This window comes from Dicentrarchus labrax, unplaced genomic scaffold (genome assembly GCF_905237075.1).
Source record: "Dicentrarchus labrax unplaced genomic scaffold, dlabrax2021, whole genome shotgun sequence".
Taxonomy (NCBI): domain Eukaryota; kingdom Metazoa; phylum Chordata; class Actinopteri; family Moronidae; genus Dicentrarchus; species Dicentrarchus labrax.
The window spans coordinates 29711361-29733385 of NW_026136713.1; the positions used below are offsets into that span (position 1 = coordinate 29711361).

Sequence of the window (22025 nt, forward strand, 5' to 3'; positions counted from 1 at the left end):
CCTTGTAAACAGAAGAAACATGAATACAAACAACCTGCTGATGAACTATACTGAAAGGCCGTTCTTTAAACAGTGTCAGTGTCCTTCAATAGTTAACTTAATGACATAACTGCAATGGTTAATGGCTACACATTTCACCTCTCTATATAATTTTGACATCCTTATCATATTCCAGGACATATTTCATGATAAAGAGCAGTAGTTGTTTAAATAGATATTCTTCATGTAACGTTAGTTATTTCCTACAGTTCTTTTATGTAACCTCCAGGAGCAGGAGAGGAGAAGGTGCATGAACTTGTAGTTAGGATCTTTAGTCAAAAGCAAACGTGGGCATACCAAAGGAGTGTTTGAATACTGGAGCGGGTTTATGATCACTGACTCATATCTAAAACACAACTTGTCTTGTGGCTGCAATGCATTCTGGCCTATCTACCTCTCTACCTTATCTCTGGTTGTTCTCCCAGTGTAATCATTAAATAGCAGCAGAAAATGGCAGCTCTGGAAAAAAGCTTTTGCTCTTTTATATTCAGCGACTGACGTCAAACATGGTGTTTAGGTTGGATCACTAAATCATTTTCTGCTATTAGACCTCATCACTGATGCAGGGAATATTTGGACATAATTTCCAATTATTTTCTTTCACCGGTTGTCAGCAGGAACAAGAAAAATATAGCACAAAACAACAATTTCAGTCCATAAATGTAAGTTAGACTTTTTGTCTTTCTTTCACATATCTAAATAAACAGATTCTACATGCACACATGATGCATGTAACCAAACCAAATTCAACTCCTTTGTAAGCACGGTTTATTGGCACACATAATGGTAAAGCATACATACCAGACATCAGATATGACACTGAACACCTCTGCTATATAATGTACAAATGGTGTCTAATAATACTAGGCTCAAACATATTTAGAAATGTGTTAGCTTCCTTACAAATGCACAAATAAATACCCATAAGATCCAATTGTATAAAGACATCTGTCATTGTCTTCTTGCCCATTTTCAAACAAAAGTCCAACAAAAGAGATCAGGGATATAATATCAATTCAATTAAAGATTAAAGAACAATTGTGAACACAAATACAGGGATCTCAAAACATTTCTGTGGGGTGGACAGGATTTTGTCTGTGCGGTTTTTAGAATGTAAAATTGTTTTCTTCCTATGTCCAAGAATATACAAGATATATGATTATGTGACTGTTAACTTTGTGGCTTTGGTTCTGCACTAGCTAAAGAGGACAGGGAACATTAAGAGAGTTAGAGGCAAACCAGCGTCCATCCAAACCACCCAACAGAAATCTGAACCGCCTGTACAAAAACAAAACAGCTGCCATATCCAAACTGGTTTCAGTGGCTAATTTACAGTGGACAAAATAGATTCCACCTCTATTTACAGAGCTACAAACCTTGTAACAGTGTTCCCAAACTGATGAACCCAAAAGGAAAAATCAGACTGATGTGTTTTAAAAAGTACATATATCAAACAAAATAAAAATCCTATAAAATCATGCAGGAAAAGGCTTTAGTATCAGTTTGGGAGTAGGTCGTTAAAGGGAAAGAAGTCCAATTTTCGAGGAGGGAAAAAGAAAATAAAAATCAACACTGATGCATCAATGCGAGTCGGCAAAGTTCACATACTGATCGGCGAAATTACAATGTGATTGCAAAGGATTCCGAGAGAAGCAAAATACCAATAGACTACGAACACAATCAAACTGGTTTGCATGAAATCACAATCTGTGACGACCGCAGTAAAGTGGAAAAACAATCCTAGGACACGATTTTCCCTCGTTTGAAAGGAATCCATAGCAGTAGAGAACTTTTATTTCCTCTCAATTGAAAATGGAAATAAACAGCAACAGCAGAAACAAACCAACAGCCAACTGAATTTCCAATAAAAATGTAATTGCCCTAAAACAACGTTTCATTTGTCTCCAATGTGGTTAGACGCTTCCATTGGCTCTGTTGGCTGCTAAAAAACAACTTGCCTTCTCCACGATGAGTTTGCTTTTTTTTTTTTAGACATTTTGTTTGTTATTTTTATTCTTCTTCTTTTCTCCCCACTGTCTACTGTCAGCATGATGACTTGCGACCCACAGGTCAACCAATCACAGCTGTAGTATTCCACTAGACGAGGAGTCCGAGGAGGAGAATTTGATCTGCAATTTTCCACTGCATTCTTAAAAAAAAATGCAGACGCTTTGCTATTTTTACATTACAGTTGCATACGACTTGTATGCATTTGTTGTCTCTGACTGGTGGATATTGCTGTGCAATGCTGCCAGTTCTCAGTGTTCTCCAAGATGTTACAGTGAGTCAGAGAAGAAGAAAATATCCAGAAAGGACATATTATGGCTGGACGTGCCAGTGGTGAGTTTGCAGACGAGGGGGTTCTGATTCAGTACAATGTTATGAGGCGTAGAAGCACTGCCATCAGGGGAAGGGGGGAGGTTAAAAAGTCCAGTCCACATGGAGCCAAGAATCTGTTGTTTTCTTCTTCTTCTTTTGTTTTACTGTGAGGGCTGGGGCGCTGTGCTCTCGGGCTTGCTGTCCTGAGCGGCGGGGGGTTTGCTGCTCCAGGGGGCGTTGTTGCCCAGAGCCGGGGAGCTGTTGAAGTCGTCCTCGTCGTCCAGGCCGTTGGTGGCGTCGTACTGCGTGTTCTCCAGGCGAGTGATCAGACGCTCATCCTCGTCCCCGAACTCGCCGCCCATCAGGGTCGGCTCGCCCACCACCATCACGTCCTGGAGAGAGGCAGAGACAGGGAGAGCAAATTTACAAACTGGAAAACAATGAAATTACAAATCTTCTTCTTTGTGGGTGTAAAAAGGTCATGTCATGTTCAAGCTGTGTCAGCCTGTTTGTCACACTCAGTTGTAAAAGCACACTTTATTCACATACCCTCTTTATGCTATTTGAATGCTGGGATTAAGATACAATATAATATAATGAGGTCAGGGTTGTGTATCACATTTCTTTTTGAGTGTTACAGCAAAGCAACCTTATTTTCTGCTAGACCACTATCATTTTTTAGTTTATCCAATGAAGTTTTGGATGGATTTGAATGAATATCACTTTTTGTGTGTATAAATGTATCATTTAGCCCTAAAAGTCCTCTCAATTTTCTTTTTAAATCTATTTAAGTTTTGTCTTATTGATAACCTACATAAAGGAAACCGAGAAACTATATCATAAAACAAATGATCTTTTTAGTCACAAAACAGAACACAAACATATTTATCCCTTTTTCTTCTTGGGGAATTTGCTTGCTTCTTTCTTTGCTAAACCCACATCTCAACAGTTTTAGTCAAATACTATCAATTCTTACGCAGGAACCTGGGTTGTGCAGGAACGTCCATCTATAGTCTCGGAGTGATTCAAAATTAACATGCTAAAGTGAGCGAGAAATCACCAGAGAAGAAATTAATGCATATCTGTTTCATCTAATTCTGAGACCAAAGCACCATCTGAATATCAAGTGCACATCCACCCAAGAAGACCTTGTAAGATTTGCATCACTTCAAATAAATGAATATGCATGTTGCCTGTTTCATATAATCTATAATATAATCAACCACTCATGAAGGGTTAAAAATACTACAAGGTCATGAAGACAAACATTTACAAGACTTCATTCAGCAGCTGATGTGTTTACAGCTGCTGAGGAGCACCCAAACCCCCTACGATGGGAGGTGTGTATTTTCCTGCTTCAACACGGACCCCCTGCTCGCGATGGAATAACAGCAGGAGTTTGTGTGTGTATGTTTGTGTGTGTGTGTGTGTGTTTTTAGGGCAGACGTCGGGCGTATCCAGTGAACCCATCCAAACGGTCGACCCCTCTCAAAGCACTCTGTGCAAATGAAACCTTCCCGTACAGAAAGTGGATTCCCCCAGCGCTCTGTACCCGCCCCAATCAATACTCATCATGTAAGACATATTTCACAGAGATGGCCCTCTCGCATTGGGTCAAAGAAGGGAAGGAGAGAGATTTATCCACCGCTATCTGTGACTGTGTTGTGAAGCAAACCTAATGATTCTCTAGGAGTGGATGCACCAGTGTGTGCTCGTTTTATTCCGTGTTTCAGGACAAATTCTTCTGCACTTCATGAACAAACTTCTGACAAATAATCACTGGAGTGTAATTTGTGAATTCAAACACTGATCAATAAGCTCTGAATTGTGGCTGTATTTCTTTGTGTGTGCTGAGTCTGTGAATCTCATCTTCCTTTGACTGGGTAAGCATCTCCCTACTGGCGGGCCCCCAGCACCACCCACCGTAACCTGGGAAGAAGCTGTACAGTTAAATGGAGCGCACGCTTCACTGGCCATGTGTGTCAACGCTGCCTGGCTCGGGAGATCTCGCTCTTCTCAGCCATCTCCTCTGCAACACACACTCACATGCTCACAAACCCAGATTAGTTTACTGTACAATCACACAACCACACACATGAACACCAGCACAGACAAAAGCACTTGAATGCAGACTCAACATTAACCCTATGTGTTGTACACAACAAACACAAGCAGGAGCGCACACACACGCCAGCAGAGATAAACAAACATGCACTGAGCAAACACACATGATCACATCCAGAGAGCATTCATGTTAACATACAAACAAAACTAGACGACTTAGCACACCACCCCCACCCCGCCACCCAAAAACTCAAAACACACACACTTGGATGAGGAGCAGGAATGGGGAGAGAGTTTATTTATCCAAGCCATCCCCAAATCCCCCCTAGCGACCACTTCTACACCCCACTATGCCTTAATCAGGCTAATTAATTTAGGTGAGCTTTTCAACTAAATGACAATATCCACACTGATTTGTCAATTTGCATAGCTAATTAAGTCATTAGCTAAAAACGTGCTGATTGCCAACAAGCCTTGCATTCACCATCTGTTCCTGTGAGGAGGCCTGTCAACCTACCTCTGGCCAATTTTGGGCCAAAAAAAAAACAAAAAACCAAGAATTCCTCAGACGATAACAGCTGGTGGCTAGTCTGAGACTGGGGAGTGCTAATTGTGAGCTAATTAATACGGTCTACTCGTCTACTCATCTCGTTAAGAGTTAGCTTTCCGGCTGGCTAGGTGGCGAGGCTTTGAATGGGTTTGACGCGGCGATGAACGCTTCCCTGTGGCCTCCATTCACCGAGCAGTACCATTAGCATATTTTCAGATTAGCGGTGAGAGGCTTGGAGGACATATTTGCCTCCAAGACAACAAGTGGGAATTTAAACAAGATGTGGCAACGAAATAGTGAAATTAGATGATAACATATTTTAAATAAAGTTTACAGTAGTTGGCAGGCCTGATGCACACGGCAAGTTTACTGGCCCCGCATCGCCTCTTTATTCAAATTTAGAGAAAGGCAATCCACAGTCTACAGTTTAAGTATTGATTTCTATGCTAGTTAGTTTGCTGTTTTTTGACTTAATGCAAACATCATAAAATACTTTAAAGGATGAGACGTATAAAGGTAGTCTCTCAGTGCTTTCAGACTTCCCCACCATGTCTGTGGCTCTAACTCCAAGCTCAATTGTTCCAACTGAAAACTGCTCACAATTATATACATACATATATAAATTACTGAGCCTTTAAAAATATGTTTATACATATTTTTTAAAGGCTCAGTAATTTGCTAAAATAGCTGGTCACTGTAGTTTTTAGCTATTGTTACTCACTCGGGAGTAAACAGTGGATTTACTGGGGACTATTTTTGGTGGCAAACTGATACACATTCATTTCCGACAGCAGGATGGTGTTATGCAGGACGACTCAAAATAAACTGTAAATGCCCATATTCATATTAATGTAAACAATAAGCAATATAAACAGTGTGGCTCACTGATGTGTTTTTAATAGCTTTTTTGACAACAGAACTCTATGGCACAGAGGAATAAGCTTTGGATACACAGACAATACTTTTGTGTGGGATCAATTCATTGTTGTTGTTTTTTTAATGAGATTTGTTGACAATAGGAAACATATAGAATACCACCAGCCTTATCCTCCAGGGGCTCATATAAATACCAAATAAAATTTGGTCAACACTTGAATAAAATTGCAAAGAATATAGTCATGTTCCAAAGTTTTGCAACACAAACTTTGTCTGTACTTACAAACTTGATCTAAGTTACAATATCGGTATACAAATCTGAGTTCTAGGATTTTTTTTCGCCAGTGCCACATGATCACAGGCATTTCTTTAAAAATATACAACTCTATTTTAATTCAGTGCAGAACCCTTTAAAGGCAATCCTTAAATGATCTTCAATCTATGGTCTGCCAATTCAATATACAGTGGATGTACAGTTAATTATGGGTTTAGTCCATAATATGTCTTGTAGGCAGACTAACACTGACTTATATAAATAATGTGCAAAACCTGCTGCTCGAGGGCTGCTTGGTAAAATAAAACAACACACTCAACACTAAATTCAGGCCACAAGAGGTCAGTGTTGTTCATTCTATGAGGGACCCCCCCCCACCCCTACATGCACACTCACACACACACATACACACACACCTCCCCACCTTCTTTCCCCCGCACCTCTTCTCCTCCAGCCGCTGGTAACCCCCCCTTCCCCTTGCGAGGGTCCACTCCTTATTGTCATTGGGCTCACGTAGGCTTGTGCTCAGCCACAAACGAACAACTTCTCAGACAAAGACAGCAGGCGCGCAACATATGTAACCAGCATGTTACCAGCCACGCTGCCAGTCTTTAAGAGGCGTGTGAATGCAAGGCATGAGTGGTACGGGTTGTGTGTGTGGGGGTGGGTGGGTGTGAAGGGGAGCTTGAGGGGGGGGTGATGGTGTAGAGCGTGTGCATGTGACAGAGGAAGGGGCTGGGGCTGGGGGTGGACAGTGTATACAGATATCGGTGATAATGAGAGCTGGCACAGAGCCAAACTGCCTTCTAGAGAGAAAACAATTGCGCACGCTGTGTGTATATGCGTGCGTGATGTACATTATATATGTGTGAGACAGAGAGAAGGAGGGAAAACAAGAGGAGAGAGAGAGGGAGGACAGCAAATCTCAGATGATGACGAGACAGCTAACGGGGGGACAGTAAATAGAGGGACAGTGAAATATGTGTGTAAGTGTGTGTGTAGGTTAGAGAGTGTTCCTTGTACAGAAATACTGTAAAAAAAGAAAATTAGGTTTTCCAGCGTTAGGTGCCACACAGATGAACAACCCCAACCTGGTTGGAAATTGGAGAAACAAGTCCATAGAGTATTAAAATGATTCGCCCAAACTGGAAATGTAGAGCTTCTACACGGTCTACAATGTCCCTATGTTCAGTGCTGCCTCCCAGAAAGTATGTTTATATACTATTAAATTTTAAACATAAAATAGGTTAACATCCGATGCATCCAGTATTATGTTTTCAATCAACATAATGCAGGAACGTTGTCAATCAGTTTATCTGTCAAGTCGCAAACATGTTCACTGACAATGCATTTTATTGTTTTTTCCCACAATATCTACTCCTGCAATATAATATTTGCAGCAACTAAAGCATTAAAACACTTTTCATGGTTAGGTTTAGGCACTCAAAGTCTCAGGATCACAGACTGTACAATAATAGCTCAGGTGTTTAAGTGCTGTGCACACTTTACACAGCACATGCTGTCTACATTACAGTTACAGGGGAACAAAATCAAAGAAGGAATTACGTTTTCTTTCTAAGTGTGAAAGGGAAAAACAAATTAGAAGTACATGAACGTCATTTCTGGATGGATATTTAAATACATATAAAGCATCAGCACTCTTAAATTTTCCATTAAGCAGAATTAGTCCTGTGTGCTTTAATGTCAACCTGCAGCCCTTTAACACAGATAAGGTCTAGTTATGTTTAGGTATCAGTACACTTCTGGCTGCACTGGAATGACCTGTATACAAAAGCAGCAGAGTGCTGCACCAGCGTGGCTCCAGAACAGTAAATTGGATGCAGTAGTGCAAATATAAGAAAGTATATGTGTAATGAGCAGTGTATGGAAGAGGTAGAAAACTAGACCTCTGCAGACAGAGCACTTGTACAGTATCAAATCCTCGAGAGTGCCAGGCATGTGGTGTAATACTCAACTGTTTAAGAGGCCATTTAACCTCTAACTGTGTCAAGTGGGCTGTTATGGAGACATCTAGCAAAATCAGACATTCATACCCTGAAACCCTGTATGCATATGACTCACATGGCTAGATATTTCTAAACTTGTCTTTATCCAGGTTACTTTTTCTGAATGATAGTATCAGATCAATTGATTGATTGTTGGTTGGTTTTATTTGTTGAATACTGGCTGGTCACATAGTCCACTGCTGATGGAAGTAAGGCAGTTAAACTGTTCACTAAAGTAGTTAGGAAGATTTTCACTACAACTGAAGAAATGTGATGGGACTTCCCATAGGAAAAGCTAATAAGATAATACTAAACGAATTTCATTATTCTGCTTTTACTTTTTACTTTATTTTTTATTTTTTAATACAATGGATAAAAGTAAAATTGCTTAATCACAAAAGTGACAAATGAACGTTTACAGACAACCAAAATGTTCATACATCAGTCTAAAAATGTTTTTTTTTAATCTTTTTTGAACCAATCACGTTACAAGTTACATAACAAAATACTGGCTTGCTAGTATTATTTTCAATATTGGGTTGTGGTTTTGCAGTTGTGTATTAGTAGTATTTTCTATAATGAACTATCTAACATTTACTATCATCATCTCACATTTACTGTTACAATGATAGTACAGGTTATTGTTCAAAAACAAAATATCAGACCTGATATAGCTGATACATACAATAGTTATTTATTTGTTTTTACTCTCAAATGTTTGTATCACCCTCTAAAAGACCAATGGTTGAGCTCATAAGACCTGATATCATATGTACAAAGCAGTATTACTGGAGCAGCTGAGTTTACAAATGTTCCAGCACAAATTTATTAGAAATAATTCACCAGGCGCTGAATGACCAAATGGCACAGGAACAGGCTGTACTGGAACAACATATGAAGCTCTTTCAGTTGTTTTATTTTACTTTCACAGCAGCTTTACATTCAGACGGTTCTAGACATGCAGAGCTTCTGAGACTCTGCTACCAGTCCTCTGGGCAGCTGTGAGTTCGGTACCTCTGTCAGGGGCATTTTCAACAGTGGAAGCTCAGAGAGGGCTGAGAGTCACTTTCCCCACCCACCCATTTTCCTATTCAGCCCTGAGATCCAAACCTTTTTTTTTTTCCTTTTTCAAACCTCTAGGCTATGGCCACTTGGTTGAGCAATGGGGTCAGCTGGGTCTATTTTAAACAAACATATTCTGAAGTAGTGTACTTGGAGAGAAACTGGTAGAAAACTAAGGAAGTAGCTACACAGTACAATATTACCTGCAGCAAAGCAGCAACGGAATACTTTTATTCACCTTTACTTGTTGTTTAGAACTTCAGTTGTTCTTGTACTATTTTCTGCTTTGATGCTTTTTAATGTCATTCGTGTCACTCTTTATGATATTTGATGTATTTTCTCTTTTGGGGTAAGATGTTTTCATACAAATCCCTTGAGGTTTCTTTGTCTCACTGCACAGGTTTCTTGTCTACCCTCTCCTCCTGGTGTTTTTTTTCTTCTCTTTTGTGCAAATAAATTAAACCTAATAGCTGCAATACCATTAGGAATATCTCGTGTGTAACCCTGCGAACATGCATGTGGAATCACAGAAAAATAAAAATAAAAGAGGAGGCAAACCGAGTGGAGCTGATGCTTACAGGTACCTGACTGGAGAGGCTGAAGTTGGTGGCGGGGCTGCGTTTCTTGCCTGCGGTGGTGCCCACGCTGCTGTTGGCGCTGCTGGCCGAGTTCTTCCGTTTCCTCCTCTTCGTGGTGGTCTGTCGGGCAGGCTCAGCTTTGGCACGACCAGCAAAGAGAAACAGAGGCAATGCCAAGAACATAATGCATACTGACGGAGACAAGGTGTAGGGGTGTGTGCTGTGTGGAGAGTGTGCATGTGAGGTCATACAGTAGAGGCTCGGACAGACAGCAACACATGTGGAGGCACAAAAGCATGCAGACAAATTTGTACACAATTCCTGTATGCATGCATGCATGCACGCAAAGAGAGCACACACATAGAAAGTCATTCTACAGAGATAAGAGCGACTAATGTACAATGATCCATGCTTTGTTTTCTTCAGAGGTGAAACCGCAAGAGCGCTAACATCTCCCAAGACATGCACTAGTAAGAAAGAACCCCTCTTTCATTTGCATAAATGCTCAACAATGGACCCTGATGCTCAACGTAATGTAAATTTGTTAATGATTTAGGCACTGCACGGATTGCAGTGTTCCTCAAGTAGCATGAGCCAGATTAAAACTGCTCTGCTGAGCCAGAAAGCACAGTTTCTCTTACTGAGTATGCTGTTATACTGTAGCTATTCTTGCACGTGTTGCATTATATTAGAATCAGTTTGCTGTGGATGGGTGTGTTATTGTTGTAATCATTATGTTTCAGCCGCCGTTTTAGAACTCTGTTACAGGCATTAACCTGACACATGTAACCTGTATTTGTTATATCACAGGTATTAGTGCAGTTTTCGAACATGCAGCTGAGCATCGATGATGAACTTGCCCACAAAAATGTATTTGTTGGCATTCCAGTGAGCACTGCAATGCTGCTTTCTTATGAGACAATCAACAGTGTAAGAGAGAAGATACCTTTTTTGTGATTTGTGGGAAATATTTCCGTTTTGAAGTTCTGTGGGTGTCCAGCTGAAACCGGAGCCAAAATCAGTTTTATTTTATTCAGGTGATTGAATATTTTCTCAAACAATTTAAGACAGCATGAGACCAGAGAGGACAGCAGAGAAAAGGGAAGAGAAATACTTCAATACATTCAATGCCATACAGATGCTACTTAACACCACTGGGAAACATATACTTAGATGAAAGATTTTTTTTATGAGCTATACATAACTCCTAAAGGTACAATTAAATCACAAGTTAAATCCTTATTATTAAAAAAATATCAAGTACTGACACAGGTTAAATAGAGATCTAGGTGTTTCTAGCATTTACAAAATAATTTATGTAGAGAATCATTTATGAATACATGATTTTGCAAATTCTGCCAACATTTGTTAGAAAACATTATTCCTTTTAATCTCAAGAGAGACAAGAAAACACTGCTGTGATCTTCAAACAGATGTCTGAAAATGAAATACATTTTTCGAGGTTCTTACTAATCACACCAAGGGAGATGCTTTCATATTCCGTTACAAAAACCAGCGACTCATGATACAAACAAATCTGGAACTGTAAATCAGAGGCAAAACAATAAGGGGAATTTTTATCAGTATCTTTTCTCTTTTGATTCCTGACTTTGACAGACGTGTGTGCAGAAAAAAGCGGGGCCTATTGTCAGAGACAATCATTTCTGTTATCCGACCGGTTTCCTTTCGATGCTGAACCGGTGACGCACTAAAATCACTTCCATTTCCACCAAAAGGACTTATCAGAGCATAAATGCGCCTGTGGCTTCCTTCCTGGCTAAATCCCAACCAGTTTCCAAGCTGGAGAAGAATTGCAGGAAAAGGGGAATAACACGCTACCAATAAGGAAAACCGCAATTCCAGCTGAACTGCAAAGTTCATGTCAAAATATAGACAACACATGACATGAAATGACCCCGAAAAACTCTCTTTAACGGTAAAACACACTTAGAAGGCCTGAATTAAAGAAAGCCAAAACCACCATTCCCACTCAGACTATATCAAATAAATGATAAAGCTGCATATTATATCAAACTACATCACACATTAAGGTGTTTCATTAATTACTTCATCCAAAAGAGAGCACTGACACCCATATAGGATTTCATATCAAGCTGTGTTCCTTATATGTGCACAATTAACCATCAATACAAGCCCCCCCCCAACTATATATTCATAAAATGCTTTCCATGTCTTTTTTTCTCTCTGTTTTTTCTTTTCTTTGAAGAGCGTCGTCGACACTGGGGAGCTGCTGGCCGGGGAGCTGGATCTACTAGTATGATTACACCCGGCACTCTTAATTAAAGCTACACAGGTCTGAGTCAAAGGCTTTTTGACTGGTGTTGGTTTTTAAAGACATCTCGTCACGCTTCGCTAAGCATTGCTGTAATTTGCAGCCACTCCGATGTGTCCAAAAAACTCGGCTTACTCTTTCTCTCCAGCTTAAGACCGCACAGCCAATTTAAGCCTGCTACTTTTCAGAAACCGCCCTTAAAACATCAATCATAGAAAGCTGAGAGGCCCGTAAAGATTGGCGGGGTTGAGATTCAAGAGGTAGCCCTGAATTCTGATTCATTTCACATACCTGACAGGCAAAACACATTTAAAGGATTAACACATATAATGGCAAATTTGGAAACATAAATGACGCAATAAAAACAGTCCATTCCAACGAAGTGAGTGATGGTACAGAATAATTAAAAGCTGTTTTGTAAAGGAGACGAAATTACTTAAACCTCAGTAAAGCAAACAATTAACACTTCTGTTGTCATTTATGTAAACTGGATTTGATGCCATTTTGGACTCCTTTTTAAATGTATTTCTGTTCGGAGAAGCAGGTTTATCCGGACTTTATCTGGAAAAATCTTTGCTGAAAGAAAACCAGGAAAGTTCTTTTCATATTCATCCATGTACCAGATATGTGGGAGTTGTTTCACTGAAAAATGTTATCCAGATGTGCTTCTTTGAACAGGCTCATGGTCAGTAAAGATATGTGTTTCAGTGGTGAGTAGTTACCTGGTGGGGCTACCATTCTCTGCCATTTTTGGAATAGGCATGTCTTGAGACAGTCCCGCGGGCTGAGGTTGTAGGTCTTGTGCCTTGACATGAGCTCCTGCATGGGCTCCAGGATGACACACAACTGCAGACACAAACCACACGTTCAGTTAAAGCAGATTTATTTAACATTTGATGAGAGAACAGTGTCTTGTCCCCTGCTGCAGCCTCTCATCAAGGTAAAGCAAAAAAAACTCCATAAAAACGCTGAGTTTGTTGCTCAATTAATCACCCACAGACTGACTTTGAGTGATAAATTGTGCAGTAAATCTACTTTTTATAGACAGTATTAATAAAGTACTATCAAAACAGGTTTATTGTCAAGTGCTTTAAAGAGAAGCACAAGATAGAGACAGATAGAGAAAGATGGGCAGGAGGATACATTTGAATATGAGCGGGCTTTGTTGAGCTGTTTACAACTCACAACAAATATGTATATGACACATCTGTGCGTCTATACACACATACTTGGACATACACATTTATCTGACTGTTTCCTCACTCGGACTCACAGAACAGTAACTCGTTCCCACACTGTACTCCAACAATATTCTCCAGTTAAAAGACCTTAAGTACAATATTCAGTCTGGAGAAAACTGTAAATCTCTGGTGATCTGCAGTGAGAGGAACCAGGGGTCAGCCTGTCATCTTAAATACATTAGGCTTTAGCTTAGCCAGATAACATCTGGATAACATTACAAGCTGGCCCTTCTTTAATAGCAGCAACCACCCAAATGGTTGTTGATGTAGTCAGAGGACAGTGATTGGACAGCTACAGGGCTGTCTTATTGCTGGACCAATCACAGAGTAACACTGGGATCAAACTCCAGGCAACCTGCCCGTCCTTTTCCTCTAACTGGATAAAACTGTTTTTTTCCCCTCCCTGTCTGTTCTCTATTTTTGAAATTTTTACCATTTTCCTTTTTTTGAGCAACGCCCTGTATTATGACAAATAATATCAACAATTTATATTCAAAGACTATAAAGACGCACAGCAGACCTTCATCCTCTTTGTTCTCTTAGCAAGAAATGTACATATCTTGCTAGTTCACTGGGAAGGGACCATCACATTAAACTCCAACTCTCCCAGTCCCTCACACCTATTAAATCTTTTATTTTGTAAATTATCATGAGAATCACAAGCTTTCAAGATGGTTTCTTATAATTTTCAATATCGTAGTGTCCTATAGTTAGGACCCGATACTGCGCTTTTGTTCCCTAACATATGTAGCAATAAGTTACTATCAGAGCTAGACTGATAAATCGGCCAGATCAATATTAGCTTATTGCAGATATATCAGTATTGTGCATATATCAACAGATTAATAACAAGAAATTGCAGTACAGAAAAGCCAAACTAGGTTTAAGACTGGATCAACATTACTTTTGTAATTGTACTAATTGTAAGATTTCCTTCTCCGTAGGTTAGAATTCTTTAAAAAAAAACATATCAAAGAGATCCCTGTCAAGTTTAAATTAAAAAAATGCAATTTTAACTCCAAAATATCTATCAGTATAATGGCTATGGTTTGGTTAAGTTTAGGCACAAAAAGGACTTGTTCGGGGTCAGGGATAAAATAACTACTTGGTTAGTGTTGGGAAACAGGGTCATGTTTAAAAGAAACCAATGTCGACTGGTAGGAAACGGGAAACAAACTGTAGTCTCCTGTGTCAAAGGACAACATTTAATTGACACATCTATCCACCACTGGGACTCTAAAACGCGCTACCTGCTGCCGACAGACAGGAGTTACGATCGTCCACTAGAGTGCTTTGTTACTTGGAAGCAAACATATGTTGTTTGGGGGAATTTGCAGAAATTTCTTTGGAGATGCACATCACATTGAAAGAATGGCTGAAGTGATTTTCCCACACAGAAGAACATTAGAAAGAAACACATAAAGTAACCAGTAGTGTTTCCTAATCAGAGCGCGATATAAGGTCAAAAATAACCTGAGTGAAAGTAGGTGTGGATTTACTAACTTGCTCAAGGGCATTTTGACAGTCGTTACTGAGAGAAAGGAGCCTGTTAATCATTCGCTGCATGCTCAAATGATCTCATCTGACCTTCAGCATCCCACCACCCCTACATGTCTGATGTCAACTCGCATCAACATGCTCATTCTGTCTTCAGCCGTACTGTACAAGAAAAACCTAGGGAGAAACTTTGAAGGAGTGTACAGTATCTATTACCTACTACTATGTGTTAAACAGGTTTGGATGCTTTTATACAAATCACCTGACAACAACAGGGAATGTTTTAGTGTGATGGATATTCAAACTAGGGATGTTCAGCAGTCCTGGGTTTCAAACTAGTCATTCTAACAACCGTACACTCAGCCGCTAACGCCAAATTACCCTACATGAACATAGTAATGTCTGCTGCTGTTCAGTGCTTTAGGACGGCAGTGTTTTGATGCCATGCAGCTCGAGGTAAAGTGAACATCCCTGTAGCAGACTAATCCCTTGTTCTCCTCTGATAGTTCCCTCCTGACACAGTAATATCCCTCCCCAGCTCAGCCAACAAGCCCTGGCTCTCAGCCTGAAAACAAGGGCTATTTTCAGGCTGAATAGTAGGAAGCCGGCAGCTCCAATACATGGAAAGGCTTAAATACTCCAAATGAAAAAAAAAAAAAAAAAAAAGAGAGCGTGTGTGTGTGTGTGTTTGTGAGAGTGAGAGAAAGGCCGGTTGTAACCCCTTAGCCAGGAAACTGTCAGTCTCTTTTGGAAGGACTGATAAACGCTGGGAAAGGCCTTTTCCAGGGACACATTATTGTCAGTTTAATGTGAGGAAAGGGTGTATTTTACTTTGACATCCTCGGATAACAGTAGGGGAAAATATCATTTGTAAAGTGTGTGACATGATGAATATCAGTGACTGCTCAGCAGTGGTTTCCCAACCTGGAGATCGGGGCCCCCAGAAAGAGGTTACAAAGTGAATCTGAAGGAATCATGAGTGGGTTTTTTTGGGTATAGAAAAATACCCCCTAGTGGGGTTTAAAAAAAGTCAAAATTCTGCTACAAAAAAACAATCATACTTTTTTCTATAATCTTTCACCTTGTGAGATATTGTATAGAAGCCTCTAAATTGTATCCAAATGAAGCAGTCTATTAAGGGAAAACACTTGTCAGCAGTTTAATCGATGAGAGGTAACAAGCAAAAAAGGTTGGAAACCGCTTCTTTACAGGACACAATAAAACCTCAATGAAACACTGAATCTGCTACTGACCCCTCAATCCTTTCTTCGGTCTTCTTGATGCTCTTTAAAACTGGCAATCTGGGTAAGCTCACAGGCTTAAAATGCAAGTTCAATAAACTTAATATCACCACTTTAAAACTAGTGAAATGATCAATGTAGTTTATGATGTTTTCATTATTACTGAAATGAAAGAAAACCTCAGAACAAGGTTAAATCCCTCATTAAGATGAAAAACGTCCGTAGCATTTAAAATAAAACCACATTGTTCTCTGGGAAAGTCAGCCAATTCCTGATTTAACAGACGCACAAGGATTTATGTGAAATAGTTTAGGTTTAGACCAGTGAGGCAATGCGAGTCATTTCAACAAACTAAACCATTCTTCAGAAGCAAAGCTGGGACTATTTAGACACAAACAACTTAACCTCTTCCATAAAACGCATTTTGTCAGCAAACAGAAAACAAGGCATGATCTTGTTTGCTAAGCGCTGACCATCTGAATCACCAGAATGAGGAATGAGCAGACACTAAATCTTTAGTGTGTAATTACAGATACTTGAATTATGTGTTTTCTCTTTCAGTGGCATTACAGTTGCTTTCGGTATGGAAAATCATTGTTATTGGAAAACAAAAACATCCACCCTGCTCCCTCTCTCCCTCTCTGTGTGTCTTTCTTCACTCAGTTATTATAAGCAGCGGAGGTGCCGTTCCCCGATTCGCGCGCCATTTCACAATTATGAGTCTCAACAGGGAGCGTTCATTAATGTTATGCTAATTTTCTGTATCCAATTAATTCTCCTCTCTCCCGCTCGCTCTTGTTCTCCCATTTGGAAATCGTAGCTGTCAGTCAACTGTGGCATCGGAAAAAAAACACAAACAAAACCCTGTGAAATAATCACTAATGTATTCAGCCGGCTTATACTTCCTATTCCGTAAATTATATTGCTGCGGTCAGGTAGAAAAACATGTATATGCAGAGAGTAAAGAAGAAATAAGTGCTTATTTTTTGTTGTGATGCCATGAAATTATACACTCAAACACCCGAGAGTCATAAAACGTGTTCAGCACATAAATAACAGCCTAAGCTTTCAATTCAGGTAATACAAAGAAAAATAGTTACATTTACATTCACTTAAGAATGAATATGAGAACGCAGAAAAGCACGTTTGGAAACTGAAACTTAAGTCAAACTTGAACATTCAAACGCTGAATCTACTTGTGAACATAAAATGTGCAGAGTAGGTAATGTAATCACACCAAGGGCCGTATAAAATATGACACAGGATGAATATTTTACATAATAAAAACATCTTTATGCTGTCTAGACACATTAGTATAAGAGGTCTAGTTAGACAATATGAGTAACATGAATTACTGCATTTAAAAATGGACAAGAATTGTTCCTCTGTGTGCATTAAAGTGTGAGGAGCTGAGAACAAACACAAGCAGAATGACAGTCATAGACATTGTCACACACACACACACGCACACACACACGCACACGCACACACACGCACGCGCACGCGCACGCACACGCACACACACACACACACACACACACACACACACACACACACAGACATGCTTACCCTGAGGTAGTTGAGGGTGAAGTTGGTCAAGCCCATGCGAGTGATGTTTTTGGACAGTTGTTCCAGCACCTGAGGGTCTTGTGCCTAAAGTCACCAGCAGAAAAATGAAAATGAAGAACAAATGCATATATAGGCAATGTACTGTACATCTATATTCTGTTATGTTTACATACAACTGACTATGAATAAACTAATTATCAACAGACAATTAGGCTAATTGGCATTCATCAGATATGCACAATCAACACATTCACACCCTCAAGTCATAAATGCAACTACTTAACACTGTTATTGCAATTGTGCCATGAAGCTGAATGTAAGCATTTTAGGCCTTCATTTCACGCTAATGTCAAACTGTGGGCTAATTAATCAATATTACTTTGTCATTTCATTTAAATTTTCCCACTTTTTCATATTTTTACTGGTGGTGATGATGTTGCTCAGTGTATGTACATAGGGTCTGGGTAGCAGGAAAGATTATTTTAATAAGTTGTTGGAAAACTGCAGGTGCAACCCACAGTTCCATTTTATATATTGTGCTTTTTGTTTTTGTAAATCATTAATGGCTACAGCACGATGTGGTCCAGCTGTATCATTCACACAAAAGATTAAGAACTGACCAACATCTTCACACGTGTCCTGAATAAACTGACTGTAAAATAGAAAATGCACTGCGATTATACAGCATATGTAGGAGTAGAGAATACATCTTAAATAGGAACAAAGCAACAAAAAAAAGCAAAGATATCAATTATAACATGACAACTGATTGAAAAAAAAATTCCATGAAGACACATGATTATTCACTAAGCTTGTTTAGCGCTCCGAGAATAAGCAGTCAAATCATGAAAAAGCTGTAGGTATTGACAGAGCAAAACATAGCCCAGACTGAGGAGGAGCAGCGAGCACGCTTGCATTCACCGCCTCATGAAAAATGCATAATTCTATCTCCAGTCGCATCTCTGTGTGGAGAAAGTCAAGAGGGAATCGAAGGAGTTCTTCTGTACCGTCAGCAGACCGACATGAGTGACGGGAGAATTGAATCAGTGTTCATTATTGGCAGATCATCAGAATTTACTCATCAAGTAGAATTAGTCTAAACGTACTGTACAGGAATTTGTCTTGGCAGCACTGGTGCAGCCATGTATCAACAATGTGTGGAGTAAATACGGGTGCATATGGTGCAGGGACAACACAGACTCTCAGTTCAAGAGGCCAAAGACAGATAAACAACAGAGTACCAACTCCACAAGAATGCATTCATAATTGCAGATGACTGGCAATGGTCCAAATCAGATGTTTAAACAGGGAACACATCTGCAGCACATGCATTAAACCTTTACCAAAATACAGTACTGAAGCATCATTTTGAGGTGCTTCACAGTGCCATTTCAGGTACCATTTTATGATACTTCTACTCCACCATATTCCAGAGGGAAATATTGCACTCTTTACATTTATTTGACAGCTGTAATTACTTTGTATATTTTAGATTTTACATACAAAAAATGTACTCAGTTCATACAATTTGACCCATTGTTAATGTGCCCAACTGTACATAATTTAGTTAAAATGACCTCCATCTTCAACCACAACAACAGTAAAATGCTGCTTCCACTAATGCATCAACACTACAAAAAATTTAGGCTATTGGTCATAACAAATACCTACTAATCTTTCTGATAATACCTCTTTAACTCAGTCTATTTCTACACTCTTGTATTGATACTTGAATAAAATATTTAGTTTTTGGACTTACTATTAAAACAATGCAGTGTATACAGTATACTGTATATAAAGTCAGTGTCTCTTTGTAGACTGTAGATTGTATTACTGCTGCTGTTTACCAGCTGTTGCATCTCTGCCATGTTGCATTATTTGTTGTATTGTTTGTAAATGTTTTATTGTCCTAAATTTAAATTTATCTGTATGTATACTGTTTGAATTATACTCTCCTTCTCTACCTTATGTCTGTATAATGTATACTGTATGTGTGGGTGGGAGGGGGTGTAGCAGATGTTTGGGGGGGAAACATAGGCTGCATCACTTGCACAGCCTCCATAGCATTTTATATTGTTTTATTTTCTTTGTGTGTTTTTACCATTCCTTGAACAAAGAAATTAAGTTTTTTGCAGTGGTTTAAAGTAGGACTCTGCTCAGTTACTCAGATATTTGTCTTTTATTTAGTGATTTTCATTGTATTGCTCTTCTACTCCTATTGTATTTGTATCTTATGTCATCATATGGGGTAATTTTGTACTTTGCAAATCAAGGTTTCAGAAACATATGATTAGTTCATGAAATATTATAATATATTATAATTATTAAACTCAATAGTTTCTTAAAGATTAATCCAACAGTATATAAAAAATCCAACTGAGATTCAACAAAGCCTCAACCACTTACAACATTAAATTGCTGTTTTGATCACTAATAATAGCTTTGTAATATAATAAAACACTATGGATGGGGCCATTTGGCATGATGACTACTTTTAACAATTATGAATGTAGAACTTCTACTCTTAATTGAGTAATATTAAAATGCAGCATTGTTACAGATCTGAATACTTGTGCTTTTTTTTGGATAATAAAGTTAAACCTAAACTTGAAACAGGTAGGACATGAACAACAGGTTTCTGAAGGGACTTAATGAAGGTTTACTGCTGTTGCCATCTTGATCTAAAATCCATCGTGAGACAAACTTAAGAATAAGTAAAAAAAAAACAACAAAAAAACAATTGAGACCCAAATGTCTAAATGAAAAACTCTTTTTAAATCTATTTTGTTACTGACTTCAATACAGATGAGTTTCTGAAGTCAGCATCTAGTGGGCTTCACAGGAACTGCAGAGCTTCATCACTCAGCTGTGATGGTTTTGCACACTTTCACAAAGCTGCATTGACAGTTGTATTATAGTTACTTTCGTTATGATGCTGAACTGTACATGCATCACACGTGTTGAACAGAGACATTATTTAAATACCACTTTTTTTTGAGAATTTATGAAAAGCTACTTAATTTCACATAAATTGCTTTTATGTATGTAAAAGATGTTTAAATCTAAAGAATGGAATAAAATAATTGAGTAAGTAAGTATTTCCACTGTGTTGGCGTACTTATTCCTGTGCTTCTACTTAAGTCAAATATTTTTTGATACTGAACACACACCTCTAGTATCTATCAGTAATGGCCAATACCAATTACAGGCAGTTGCTTTATAAACTTTTGAAAACTAAAATCCGAACAAACTTTATTCCTTTTCCCAACAGTTCCTCATGAGCGACTGCAAAAGTAGTTCAGCTCACATCAAAAAGTGGGCCCTCCACAGTGGCTACATCTGTACTGGTATCTGCAGTTTCAACTTTCCTATTCTCACTCCCATGTGTCTGTATCTGCTTTCATTAGTCCAGGCAACGATCAAAAGAGTGAACTCACATTCGCACACAAATCACTGAAGATCTGGCCAGGACCCACAATACCCCACCATATCCCACTCTCCAGGAATTAGTGTGAATACCCAGAGGGGCCAATTTATTGGTGGGTGAAATTCATATGAAGATTTAGCCAAAAAAGATGCTGGCTACACAGGCGAAGCTGCCTTTTACACACACCTTTAGGTCGATGGGGGTAAATGGAAAATACTGAGAATGAACCTCATTTTCTTTAGCAAGCAAGTGGGAGGAGCTGCATGCATATGGGAAAAAACCCTATAAGAGCACTAGCAATTGTTGTTGTTTCAGTTTGTCATTTTCTTACCAAAGCCCTTTTCAGACATGCATAGTGTTGCTGGCTTCAACTATCTGTTAAAGTGATTGCTTTTTGTCATTTAGACATCTAGGTGACTTGTATGTAAATGTTCCCTACAGCTTTACGTGAGAGGAGGCGCCATCGCTGTATAGAACAGCTGTGAGTTGAAAAGTTTAATGATATGAAGGAAGAAAGGTGTTTTCTGTGCTCTCACAGGCTGCATCACGGATGGATTTTAAAACTTATCATGCTGTTGAAGTCTTAATTAATAACCACCATGAGGGCAATGGACGCTCGCCTCCTCTTCTCTTCTAGTAAAATCTCCTTATAAATCATCACTCATCTATTTCATCTTTTATTAGATTGGGGATTCTACTGCCTGTTTCATAAAGTCAGACATTACAATGTGAGCTTCTATTTGCTCACAAGCTGTATGCAAAGCATTTTGCTGGATATTCTTTAAGGTTTAAGTTGAAAGTTGAAAAAGGAGGGAGACAGCTGGTCTAATTATTGTCACTGTACAATATTTGAGCAGTGACTTGTGTCCCGTTTGCGCCATGAGGGAAAGAAAAAATTCTAAACTTATCTGACATGAGAAGAATCTCCCTGACAGTGTAAAGTCAGCTCTTTCAAAGTAGTTCGTAGCTTATTTAACTGATTTTATTTT

At 39.1% G+C, this 22025-nt stretch overlaps 1 protein-coding gene across 5 annotated transcripts in view; it reads right to left on the minus strand.

Annotated features, from left to right (window-relative positions):
• Window positions 1-790: 790 nt before the first annotated feature.
• Window positions 791-22025, minus strand: part of ldb2a (LIM domain binding 2a) — an 89833-nt gene continuing 68598 nt past the window's right edge. Inside the window, exons 5-9 of one of the 5 annotated variants that reach the window (XM_051420518.1) lie at window positions 17610-17693; window positions 12784-12907; window positions 10715-10768; window positions 9769-9920; window positions 791-2750 (exon numbers count right to left, since the gene is read on the minus strand). In XM_051420518.1, the coding sequence (XP_051276478.1) occupies window positions 2520-2750; window positions 9769-9920; window positions 10715-10768; window positions 12784-12907; window positions 17610-17693 (645 nt within the window). In that variant the 3' untranslated portion in view covers window positions 791-2519. Of the gene's footprint in view, window positions 2751-9768; window positions 9921-10712; window positions 10769-12783; window positions 12908-17609; window positions 17694-22025 lie in introns of all 5 variants that reach the window. The other 4 variants (XM_051420522.1, XM_051420521.1, XM_051420520.1 and 1 more) reach the window with 4 other exon arrangements.